This window comes from Lepidochelys olivacea (assembly GCF_965140295.1).
Source record: "Lepidochelys olivacea isolate rLepOli2 genome assembly, chromosome: 7".
Taxonomy (NCBI): domain Eukaryota; kingdom Metazoa; phylum Chordata; order Testudines; family Cheloniidae; genus Lepidochelys; species Lepidochelys olivacea.
The window spans coordinates 99,704,509-99,718,328 of NC_140417.1; the positions used below are offsets into that span (position 1 = coordinate 99,704,509).

Genomic DNA, 13,820 nt, shown 5'->3' on the forward strand with positions numbered 1-13,820 from the left:
GAAATTTCCTTAGTGCAGAGACCTTAAGTTGGATAGGGCTATCAGCCTGAGGTGAATTTCACCCAGGTTGTATAAGACTATGGAGAATATTGAGTTAGCGATGAGTTTAATATCTTGTTTCTATGTGTATGTGAGATTATCTAAGCATAGTTTATTAATTAAAATAGGTGTGTAGTCTGGACTGGAGATGACCGAGTCTTCTTCTTCAACCCTACAATGCAGCTGTCAGTATGGGAGAAACCAGTGGATCTAAAGAATCGTGGTGATATTAATAGAATCATTGAAGATCCACCTCATAAACGCAAGCTGGAAACTTCAGCAAGTAATTAAAGCTGTGATTATTTGCATATATTTAAAATCAAATGCTAAATGAAACTTTATTGTTAAATATATTAAGTGAAAATTATCAGAATGATGATTTTCCTGTTGGATTTGTGTAAAGTATTTTGTTAACAGTAATGCTGCTTAGAAAATCTTTATTTACACTGAAATTCTAACATTTGTATTGGAGTTCTCTCATTGTTAGCAAGGAAGTAAAAAATAGGTGGCTTATTATTCTGAAAGAATCTTTGATTTAAAAAATAACACCTTGGAAGACTTTGTTTTTACCTTTAATGCACGCATATTTCCACAACGTACATTGGGAATGCGTTAGCATAGCATGATTTCTGCAAATGTCTTATTGACCATGCTACCAAAAGCAGTTGTACAGTAATAAATGATTATTTAACCCAGCTGTAAGAAAATAATCCCCAAAGTAAATCTCTGAGGACTGCTGAAAGGTTTGGCAGACATGTGGGTACCACAATCCAAACATGGCTTCGCCAGTCAACCCTCAGGCACTGTAGATTTTGGAATGACATTCTTGGTGTTGACTGAAGAGAGAACTTGCTTTGCAGTAGTGCATGTTAAGTGTTTCAAATGTGTTTTTTTAAAAGATCACTTCTTGGAGAACCAAGATTTGCCATCTGGTCTGCCATGAAGAAGATCAATTTGATGAACTAATTTCCCCTGCCCATCTTTATCCTTTACCACCCACTTCTTTCAGCTTTCCTGCTCACAGCTCACTCACTATATTTCTAATCTACCACCCCCTATTTAATTGCTCACTCAGCCCTCAGTGGTGCAGCAATTACTTACATTAGTGGCCACTTATAGGAGTAGTCCCCACTGAGACAACTCGTGTCAGTATTTGCTCAGTGACATAAGCTAGGCCCTCAGTCTCCCCCTTTACCAGTTATTTAGCCTTATAAAAGTAAATACTTCTCCCTAAAAACATGCTTTGCCAGCTGATGGCTGTCTGCCCTGGGCTATTACTGGTTTCCACTCCATTTAGTGTTGCTTCTTGATCTGTGTGATAATTCTTGGCTGCAGCTGAGGGAGTTGGGCTCAACACAGACCTCAGCTGTTTCCCTCTTCTTCCCTCTCCCCAATGTGGTACTTTGACAGGTGGGTTTTTTTTTTTTTTTGGTTGAAGTGGCAAACTACTGGAAAGATTAAACCATGCTGTCTGGACATTAGCACTGGGTGAACAACAACTTTTCTGCCCTTGTTAGGAACAGGGCTACATGCAGACCAATTATTTGAAGCACTGTTCATATTTAATTAGCTGTTTGGATTGGGGGATCATCACCACCAGAACATATGGATTGAATAATGTATTTCATAGTATAGTTACACTTGCAAAGCTCCTTTAATCCATATCTATACTTTAGTGGTGAGATCCATGAAGACGAAGAAGAAAAGTAAACTTAAACATTATTTTTGAAAATATAATACTTTGTAACTAAGTGAAAACAATCCCCACATTTCCCATGAAGGTATGTCAAGTGAGATTTATTTTTCACCTATAATGAAAGTAAAAAACACAGTAAATTTTAAAGGACACAGTGAATATTGTTCATCCACAAACAATTCTCAGTGGACTACTCCTAAATAGGAGTTGTGAGGATGAACTGAGGATATGAAAGGGTGTTCCTCCAAGTTGATATGAGTAAGTGATAATCAGGACCTTTGTTGTAAAGGTTTGATAGAAAAAATTCCATGGACTGTTACTATAGAGGAAGTGTTAGTCTTTAAGATGCCACCGGACTCCTTGTTGTTACTATAAGGGATATATTTATATATCACTTAACATCATTTAAGAGATGAGTTTCTTGCCTTTATAGATATAAATTCAATTTTAAAAGAGACTTGGAACAAAATCAAAGCTTTCTTCATTTGAAGCAGACAACTTTCTGATAAACACAGTGACAAAGGCTCCAAGACCAAATCTTCTGAAGTTTCGGTTCAAAAGCACAATGCAACATAAGTTTTGTTTAGCAATAGCAATAAAAGTGTAGGGCATTCTGGAGAATTAATTAATGACTGGGTATGTGGGGATGATAACCCAAGACAAAACTGAGGGCCATTATCCATAGCCTATCATTAATCCTCAAAATGTCTTTGTGCCAAGACCATTGTTGGTACATGTTATTTAAGAAATTCCTTTTCTGTTGTGTGTCCTATTCTTTACATGCTATTGTGTGTGTGACATTATGCCTTGACTATTGTGTCAGGTTATTCTGGTGAAATATAGCTGGATTTTCATTGTTGCTAATAGTTTGCAGCTTCCATTGATCTAAATGGGATTTGTATGAGTATTTCAGAAAATCAGGTTATAATTAGTATATATTAGCTGATGAGGTAAAATAAATTATTTGTCAGCATACCCATTAGCTGAAAATCTTGAGTAAATAAATAAATCAAATAAGCTATATGTTTGTGAGATATGTAAGAAATGTACTTAGTTTAGTTGCTGTTGCTGGGTTTAATTATTTTTTTTTAAATCAAAGGCACACAAAAATATGAGCAAACATAATTATTATCAGAGTATCATAGGTTATCAGCATATCACTGTCCTAAAAGATCAAGTGCATTTGTAATTCAGGGATGACTGAAAGATTAGGCATTTATTAATTATTCCACCTTTGTTAAAAATTAGTTCTTACTAATTTATGAAGGTGTCAGGATTCTTTACTAATGGGTTCATACTGGGCCATTTCTCTCAATCCAAAACTGGGCAAAATTTCCATTGTCTTTGAAATCTATGGGAGGAGTTGAAGTAAGAACATGGTAAGGAATGTATGATTTAATACATTATACTCAGCTGCTTAGAGACTGAAGACCTCATTCTCCACTCTTCATTACCAGCTTTACACTAGTGTAACTCCGTTGTCTTGAATGGAGTTACACTAGCATCACACCGCTGAAACATAATGGAGAATCTGGAATTATATCAATTTAGGTAGTGTCAGGATCCTGGGCGGAGGATATTTAGGAAGGATATTTTTTCTTCTTCCTAAAATGCATGCAGTAACTATACATTATAAGAACATAAAAATTACTATTCTGCATGAGACAAATGGTCCATCCAACCCAGTATCCTGTCTTCTCTCTTATACGCCCCCCTCAATTGTCTCTTTTTCAAGCTGAACAGTTGTCTTTTTAATCTCTCCTCATATGGAAGCTGTTTCATACTTTAATCATTTTTGTTGCCCTTCTCTGTACTTTTTCCATGTCTAATATACATTTTTTGAGATAGGGCAACAAGAACTGCACACAGTATTAAAGGTGGATTTATATAGTGGCATTATGATATTTACTGCGTTATTATCAATCCCTTTCCTAATGGTTCTTAACATTCTATTAGCTTTTTTCACTGCTGCTATGTTTCTTAGATTTACAGTTTATATATCTGTTTCATAGCAATGATTAACAGAGAGATGGTTTTCTTTGGAGAACTAGATGGGGGTCTTATAACTGTTTTTCAGTCGATTTTATATATCCAACTTTCAGTTGCTTCAGACCTTCGCATATTCATTGGACTGTCATTGATCAATACTTTTCCTGGCCCTATTCAGATGTAAAATGGAAGAATCTTACTACTTCAGACAGGACTCATATTCTTTCTACTTGCTTTCCCTACATACGTTATTCAAGAAACATGGTCTCACATTGAGATTAATAACATTTGCAGTATATGTCTTCTAGTCAACTCTGAGAGGGCTATCTATGGTGTGATAAACTGTTTTGTAGATATTCAGTCTAAGATGTTTGCTAACTTGTTGGAGCTTAACTCAGATAAGAGACAATTGATTTTTATTTGACGTTGATGCCTGGTGAGCATAGCTTTTTTTTTTTTTTTACTAGAGATGCCATTTTGTAGAAATGGGATTGTGTTTGCCCAATCAGCCCTGAATCTTGGGTCATTTTTAACTTGAATTCTCTTTGAAAGCAACATCAAGTACACTGTTAAAAGATTACATATTACTTTCCTAGGAATTTATTAAAGTTAAGATCACTGCAGTCTCAGCAGGATGAATAGCTCCTGATTAATGGCTTTAAAATAGCAAGACTGTATTATTTTACTCTATCTTCTAAGTACCCAAATTGTTTTCTATATAGGCTTCTCTATAGAAGAATTTAGCAGCTATGGATAGCTATCTTCATGCATTGTACTGATACTGAAAACACTACTTAACGTTCATTACCATATATCAAAGTATATTCATAATACTTGTGCTGATGTATTGTATTGTATAGGCCATAGCCTTTTTATTTTAAAGTGCCATTCATTTTTGCTTCCCCTGAATTTACTCTGTAGTCAGCAGAGTTTAAATAATTTTAACCTGGTATATATTTCCTTCTGTTATGGTGTCTGTTCCTGTCCCTAACCTCCAAATTCTGTGATCAGAGTTTTTGAGGCTTTTTATATTATTGTAGTTCTCCTTTATGCTGTAGTTTGGTTTATGTTCTGTTCATTGAATCACAATTAAAATTCCTTAAAACAAGGAGACAAAAAAAATCAAGGACTAGACTTGCTCCTTTTGAAATAAAATGCCAAATTCCAATTGGCCTCAATATAAGGAGGATTTGACCCATAATGTAAATTTAGTATTTAGCACAAATACAAAGGACTTATTGGTTTAAAGTAATTTAGTAATGTATATTGTTAAATATAGTTTAATTAACATATTAATATTAGTATGATTTCTTAGGGTAGGCTTCAGAGGTAAAATCCTGACCCCACTGAAGTCAGAGTTCTGCCACTGACTTCAATTGGGCTAGGATTATATTCTAAGGATCCATGTAAGGCAATGGATCTGGAAATCTGGATTCAGATCTATTTTTAAAGTCACAAATGAAATTGTGTTTTTTTTCATCTCATCATAGTGTTCTGTGTTCATATCATGCAGAATCTCAGGATTGGCTGAAGAGAGGCTTAGGGTTGGTCTTTCTGTTGTTTAACTATACTAGGAGCTCAGCACATACAGAATGATATTTATCCAGTAAACTACTTAAAACTCCAAAAATCAACCTAGGCATTGTGTGAAAGTAAATTCTGGTAGCCAGTGCATTTGAATTCAGAGCACTGTTATGTTGGAGATTGTAATTTGTATGTGGAAAAAACAATGAAGTACTTGGAACTGTAAAATAGATGTCCTCGCAATAACCTTCACATTCATTATCAGTTACAACCTGATCTCAAAGCCCTCTTTGGGAGAGTATCCAGGCCAAAGTAGGTTTTGGTACATTGTGAGTTTGAGAGTCCACAATATCTGCTTAACTTTGCTTCCATACCCACACAGCATGTCAGATTTAACAAGAAAGCAGCATTATGTTTCAGTAACATGGGAATGAAAAATAGGAAGAAGGAAGCAGTTGTGATGGAAGTGAGAATTCTCAAATCATTCATCCTGTCAGGATTGAAATAATAATGTTATGTAAACATCTTTGTGATAATATTTTTCAGTTTATCACTCAAATGTGAGATTTTAAAAAATCACAAATTTACGATGGGACGCTCTTCAGGGCAAAAATAAGAAAAGCGTCATTTTTTTGGTATTTATCACTCTGTTTTGATGAGCTCACCTATGAGGATTTTATAAAGTATCTTCTAAAGCTAAAAAAAATCTCAGCAGAAATTAGCCAATATTATGAGTAAGTATCAGAACAAAAGGACAAGTGACGGGGGACTTTTAGGACTTTGATTCTCGTGTAGATAGTAACTGTCTAATAATTCCAATTTTATGCATTTCTTTTTAGCAGATAAAAGTGATAGTTCTTGTCCAGAGGAAGTAAGTGATGACCATAGCACCAAAACCAAGAGAAATAAGTAAGTTTTATTGTTTCTTAATTCATATGTTCTATAGGGAAGCCAAAGTCTACTATGGATATGGCACTAAGAAGAAACTAATTTATTTTTCATTGCATAGCCATCTACATGCATCAGTGGTGACAGCAATTCTCAAGATGTCTATTCCTTTGGTTGTACCCCTTGTGCTTCAAAAGAACCATGTTCCATACATACTATCTATTCGTTTTGTAACTGGAAATTGTTTACATCAAATGAATGATTAAATTAAGCTTTCAAGAAAGATGATTACTGTTAAAAACATTAGATGAAATCCTGACTCCGCTGAAATCAATAGGAGTTTTGCCATTGAATTCCATGGGACTAGGATTTTTCTCAATGAATCAAATTTTCGGCTGGTTTAACTGGGCAAAACTCTGTCAAAGTTGTGCTCATTTAACCATCAGGGAATTTGGGTCCCGAAATTGTACTATATTTCAAGATGTTTCTGCTAAGTATTGTTGGATTTGTCTCTCATTACGAGTCTTCATCCAATAGTCTTTTGCACATGTCACACCAGAACAGGACAAAAATAGTTCCTTGAAAAAAAAATTAAAAGGGAAATAAATGCATTCTGGAGGATGGTTAGTGAGAAACTCTTTCCTACCCCAAACAATTGTCAGTTATTTCTAACTATGCTTGCTGAATATAAGATGACTTAAGGATTGTCTGCAGAATAGGGTCTTTATAGATGTCAACTGATATGCTTTGGGCAAATTTTGAACAGTGGAGACAAAGTGTTTCTACATTTCCAAGATGGACATTGTGGGGCTAATTATCTTCCAATTCACGCTGCTTTTCTACCACTGTAGTTTTATTGACTTCACTGGAGTTCCTTATTGATTATACCTGCCCTTATAGATGTCAATGTCAGTTTTGCTTCTTCAATAGGCCATAGTTTCATCCTATCAGTGTAAGTGGATATTTTCAACATTCTAGTAAGATGGGTTTTTTAAAAGACAGGGTGGGAAAGTGTTAAAACCTCTGACTGTTAATATGTTCCAAGAACTCCTCATACAGACAGTTCTCCTTTAATAATCTCAAGAAAACCATGCTTATTCCATTTTTGTGTGTTGATAATATAAAACTTGCTACCCAGAATGTCAGGAGGTCAAATAGTGACTCCTCCACTGCCTACTTGTGAATAGAGATTATTTGTCCCATGTTGGTTGGATTTCCATTACTTATTAATCTTTTAAAAGGTGACTCTTTTATGGTCTCTTATCTTCTTTACATTCAAAAGGGCACTGTCAAAATTGAGAGACCCCAAACTTGACCTACCTTGTCTATATTTTCTTTTCAAAGTCCATAAAGTACAGATTTTTGTGTTAAAACAAATACATAAATGCCATTCATTTGGCAGTCAAATGCAGCCCCGCACCCGGAGGCCCAGGCCTCTGAATTGTCGCACAGCCCTCCGCACCCAATGCACTAGAGCAGCATGTCTGCACCACTTGCATAAATATAGCCCCTCTGGCTTACCTCCTTCATCACAGCTCTCATAGTACAGCCAGTACAGAGACCACTTCCACAGCAAACAGAGAGTGAGCAAAGAGCAGGGAGCTCCAGTGTGATGAATAATTACTGTAGAGTGCTTTATATTGGCTATCCACACCACAAATGAATTTTACCCTTAGTGAATTGTACATAAAGGATGGCAAGTTATCCTTCTTTTTTTACTCTGAGGGTAATTTGATTCACAAGCAACAGAGACTGCTATCAGGAGTAAATTTACATAGCAGTAGAAGTCAAAATAGCACCTAGTAAAAGTGCATTACATACTGTCTATAAAATACACTGCCTAATGTTGAATTTTGAGTTTGATAGCAAGGTTTTCTCACTCTTGGCTGAAAGAATATATTGCACAAGTGTAACAAATAGTGCAATTTTTATCATATTTGAAATTTGTGACAAGATATACACATAACTTAAAAGACACTGAGAGCCCTACAATTGAACCTACTTCAAATTTTCTACTTTTTCAAAATAACTGTCCTGATGAGGAATGGTTGCCTTACTTTCACAGTTTGTAAATCAAAGACAGTATTCACATGATGCATATACATAAACAGAATAATATTTGGCTAAAAAAATTAGTAGTCCTTCAAACTTCATTGCTGTGATCCCAATCCCTCAATGATTTGACCTTCCTAATGTGTTGATATCTCAGTAGTCATAGCTAACATTCACAAATTTCTACCTGGTTTAAGCAGTATTCTTTTGAATTTTACTTTCTTTCTAGTAACACATAAGGAATTCCTGACATGGTCAAATTATCCTACAAGAAAATCAGCACTTACATAGATTTTTAGAAAGCTAACATTTCAACAGGTGCTTTAAAGACATGTAGTCTAAATATATTTTTTAAATATATCAACATTTGGACTGTAGCTCCAAATCTATGACATTAAAAACTAAAAGAAAAGAAGTACTTGTGGCACCTTAGAGACTAACAAATTTATTTGAGCATAAGCTTTTGTGAGCTACAGCTCACTTCATTGGATGCATGAAGTGAGCTGTAGCTCATGAAAGCTTATGCTCAGATAAATTTGTTAGTCTCTAAGGTGCCACAAGTACTTCTTTTCTTTTTGTGGATACAGACTAACATAGCTGCTACTCTGAAACCTGTCACTAAAAACTAACGCATTCAACGAATTTTTAAGAAATAAACTTCAGTTTTTCATAGAACGGAGTTTATCTTCCTTTCTTAGTTCTATTTCTCTCTTTTATATTAGGAGTTTTTAATTAATTAGATACATAGGAGAATGGTCCAGATGACTTTCCTGTGGTACTAGTCATTGTTCTGGTATTCTGTGTACCCCACTGATAATAGAAAGCCCATCAAATGTGCCTTCTGTATATTTCTAGTCTCTCCAGATAATTGCTCCAACAAGTAAATGTTTGTATCCTCAAGCCGATACCTTATATGTGTTGCTCCTGCAGCAGTAGGAACCACTGAAAAGCCAGCAGCACCTGAAACTGAAACACAGTTGCTTAAGTGCAGTGAGTTCCCTATGCCAGCATATTTGTGTGTACAAGATGTGCTGTAGCTGAAATTAGAATTTATTTTAAAATGAGGGCACATAGCCTATAGTAAGAGATGGCGCAGAAATACCTCACCTCAGAGACAGCATAAGGATGCATTCTCAAGGTGACAGAATTCCTCCTACAAATTTCTTTCTTTGAAGGCTGCAGCATATTCTCCATCCTTAACTCCATGAAGGCAGCCAGTTCCACTGGCTTGTGGGTAATGGCAACAGAGTCATGGCTCCACCTCCTCCCTGTTTCCTTTGGGCTGTGTGCGCCATCAGGGTAGTAAGTGGGAGCTGTCCCTGTTCCCTTAAGCACAAGGGGAGGAAGTGTAGCTGGCACTCTTTTGGGCTGCTCATAGTATTGATTGATGGTTCCCTCCCTCTCATTGTGGACCCACATAAGGGCCAGGTAGAATCTGTATCTATAAAGGTATAGTACAGTTATCCCCACTTTAAAAGTTTGTTGAATAGTTTGAAATAGCTAACACTCCAAATTAGCTCTCCTGCCATGATACTGGGGTTGTGAATGTCTTCTAAAGATTAGGGGTTGGAGGTCATGACATATATATGCCATTGGAAAGTCCTATATTTGTAGGTTTCAGAGTAGCAGTCGTGTAGTCTGTATTCGCAAAAAGAAAAGGAGTACTTGTGGCACCTTAGAGACTAATTACATTTGCCGCAAGTACTCCTTTTCTTTTTTCCTATATTTGTAGTAATGCCTCAGTATAAACTGTTATTAGAAGCATGAGGATATTACTATTCATTATTTCAGATTCTCATTTGTGCTGTTGGAGCAGGTGGGCCACAGAACAACCAATAGCAGCATCTAGTCCTGGGTCTAGTCTACATTGGCCCCTGCCTTGGCATATTTTACAGTAGTCTCTCGGCTTCTCTAAATATACCAGCTAGCTATAAACCTGTTATGCCACCCAAGAATAGCATGAGCACAAGAGTCTTTAAGGGGGGTGATGTGGGAGCCAGCTCTACCTTTTCTAGCCAATTGAGACTATCCACCTTTTCAGCTGCTTGAGTAGCACAGAGAGTCCAGAACGAAGAGGACAATTTGGCTCTGTAGTCTTGGTTCTGCCTTTCATATCTGTGTAAGACTTTGGCAACTCATTTGGTGTTCCCAAGTTCAATTAACTGTTCTGCCAGACTTATAGGTTATTCTGGGGTAGACGTCTCTCCGTTTCTCCTGTTCAGACTGTTCCACTTTGTATAAAATACTTATTAATTGGAGCCGGAACTTGAACCTCATTCTCCAACAGCCCAGGTGAGTGCTCTAAACATTGGGCTAATAGGGGGAGCACCACTACCACAACAATTTTTTTTTTTGAGAGGGGACAGACCTCACTTAGGTGCTTACCTCCAGAAGAAGGTTCGTGGCTGGCTGTGGAGGTAGGTGCTTCCCTCTAACTCCCTTTGAGGAGTGGAGTTTATACCATACTTCTATCCTCCACATTTCCTATGTAGCCTGATCTATAGATTATGTATGAGAGTCCCAAGTTATCACTTTGAGGATACGTAGGTTCTTGTCCCAAGATCAGGCCCAGTCTTATTAGAATTATTATATAGTTGGGAACCCCAATGTGCACAGGTGCAATACTCATACTATAGCATCTCTTCTATATTTACAAATAAATAATTTATTAATACATTTAGCAAAGTCACACACACTCTAACTCAGTAAGGTAGATGGATATAATACAGAAAGTACATCTGAACATCCATAGTTACACCATCCCTTGCAGAACAACCAGAAATGTTAGCCGTTATCTTCCTCATCACCATCCCCTTCCTCATCTTCACCAGTGGCCATCAATCTGGTCCCTCCCAAGTGCTACATTTCTCTCTCCTACTGCCTACAGGCGGGGATGCCACTTTTATAATATGTTACGCTGCCATTACCATGTCTCATACATATTCAGTGAGGGTTTCTTCCCTCTTCCTTATTTCTATTTCCTCCCCTTACCGATGTTAAGGTGTTCTTTTTCTATAGGTTAGTATATTTATGATTTCACCCCATTATCATATATATCAATTCATTCCCATGGCACTCTTACAGTTGGATGATCCATCCAAAACCTTCCAGAAGCTGGTGTTAGTTCATGGTTCTGTGGTTGGCTGATATCATTATGGACAAAATTCCTCCTTACACTCTACTTCCAGTTCCCCAAAATGTAGGAGTTACCTAAGTTTATTTATGCCAAAATTCATAGGCCTGAAGCTTCATGCTAACTGCTGAAGCCAGTCTCTTACAGGATGCAGGCTTGTAGGTTCCTTGCAGTACTGCTGACTATAATAAAGCAGAATATAATAAAAAGCAGTGAATATAATAGAGGTAAGCTAGCCCACCAGGCTACACCTATTTGCTAGCTCAGGCAGCTCTCCACTTAGTATGCTGGCTTCAGTGATTCCTATTCTTAGGCACTTAATTTTCCCTATGCATTGGATAGGGAGCCCGGGCATCTACCTACGGACTGTGGATTCCATTAGGTGGCACAGCAACTAAAGTTAGCTTTGCAACACTGAGCCTAACTCTGCCACAGAGTGACTTGCCCAGCCTCACACAGGAAGTCTGGCAGAACAGTGAATTGAACTTGGGAACTCCCAAATACCTAGTGCCCCAACCAATAGACTATCTTTTGTGCATCAGACCCCTTGTAGCTACATGTCATTTGATAATTACGATGTCAAATTTGGTTGAGTGTGGTAAACATAATTGAGCTAAGCCATGGTTTGGAAAACCTGCCCTGTTCCTCACTGGATTTTCAGTTATTTTCCATCATTGAAAGTAAACTTACCTAAGTAAATTACATTATTCCTTTAACACACAATAAATCATTTGATACAAAGAAAGTCTTATTCTAACGTTAATATCCACTTTCATCAAAGTTAAACCATAATTCATTATACTTAAAGCACAGCAAGTCAGGCTACTGTATATATATGTTAAAGTTTACTAATCTTCATATATTTATGTCTGTTGCCTTTCTTGATTTTCATATTGACAGGTCAGGTGCACATTAGCAGAAATGGTTTATACTTCACACTCTAATTCTCTTCCTTTCATTGTTTTTTTCAGTGGTAATATATTTTCAACAGCTGGTTTAAGGCCTGATCCACTGAAGTGAATGGAAAGACTCCCATTTTACTGCAATAGACTTTGGATCAAGCCTTATTTCATATTTCCAGTCCTGAATCTACACTTACAGTTCAGTAGTTTTGGATTCAACGAACTATTGCCTCTAAGAAACTCTGTACATATTACTGTAGTTTAATTTACATTTAAATACAGTTTAATTATAGTACCTAAAATATGCAGGCCAAATACTTACTCAAGCAACACTCTAATTATACTGTATACAAAGGTGGCAAAATCTTTTTTTTTCTCCTAAAGAGTCAGATTACTTAGAAGCAGGAGTTTATCTGTAACATCTTCAAATTGCTTATTCTTAATTGCTTAAAAATATGGGGCAATTTTGAGTACATCTACTAAATTGTTTTTGTGAGATCATGTGAAAAATTTTCAGTTCTCATGTGACAAAATGTGCAATGTAATGTGACCTATTCAGTCTCTGGATTACCACATGGCTCCCATTTACTTTAGTGGAAGCTGAAGGCAACATATGGCTTAATTATCTGCTTAGAAAATCCAGTGTAATACACTAGATTTTTAAAGGCTCTAGAAGTCCAGATTTTAATTTCAAATGCATGGGTTTGAGATCAGGGTTTTTTAAATACAGACAACCACATTTGCCTACCAAGTTTGCCTTAAGGCTTTGGTCTACTTTAAAAATTCATCAGCGTGATTCATGTCATAGGTTTTCATTGATCATTTTCAAAACTGAGTCCCATCTGCTATCTTCCTTTATTTGGTCAGAATGTAATCCAAAGAGCATATTAAGGTAAATCATCTGTGATAATTTGGAAAGTGTAGAAATCTAGAAAGATTCATCCCTTATCAGGAGTGACAGCTTTTACTGTGATTCTTGTCCCCCATAGAAAGTTTGTCATATTCAACTGCAAATCCCAGTACAACTAAAGAAACAGAATTCTCTGTAAAAAAAAAATACTTCCTATCTATTTTGAGATTTGTAGGCTTCAAAAACTGTGATAGGAATAAAGTAAAAAGTAAAATAGACTATTTGAATGTGTCTTTTTAACTATGAATTTCCATATTTGATTGCATTCTGTCACTGTTTTTGTTGCCTTTATTGTAGTTTTTAGTTTCAGAATAAATGAAAAATCCATCTGATTTGAAGGATAGTTTTAAATTAAACAAAATAAAGGAGAAACAGTCTCTCCTGCTGTCTTAGCTGATTGAGTAGCATTGTGGGTTTCTATCAGTTTCAGCTTGAAAAAGTTCTTTGTGGATACTAGAAATTGGAATGGAAGTTTCATGGATCATATTACAAAATATTATGATTTAGGGAAAATGAAAATTGCTAATACAATATAAAAGTCACCATAATAATATGAAGAGTAACAATTTGATGCCTTTGAAACTGCTAATGCTATATAATACAATTTTAGTATGATTTAAGTACAATGCAATTATTGATAGAAGGGAGATAATATGCTAGGACTCATATTGCATTACTGCCTGATGT

General features: G+C 36.2%; 1 protein-coding gene across 4 annotated transcripts in view; it reads left to right on the top strand.

Annotated features, from left to right (window-relative positions):
* TCERG1L (transcription elongation regulator 1 like) overlaps positions 1-13,820 on the top strand; it is a 258,114-nt gene that overhangs the window by 172,415 nt on the left and 71,879 nt on the right. For 3 of the 4 annotated variants that reach the window (XM_084635656.1, XM_084635654.1, XM_084635657.1), the window contains exons 8-9: positions 168-322; positions 6,088-6,157. In XM_084635656.1, the coding sequence (XP_084491782.1) occupies positions 168-322; positions 6,088-6,157 (225 nt within the window). The remainder of the gene's footprint in view (positions 1-167; positions 323-6,087; positions 6,158-13,820) is intronic. The other variant, XM_084635655.1, reaches the window with a different exon arrangement.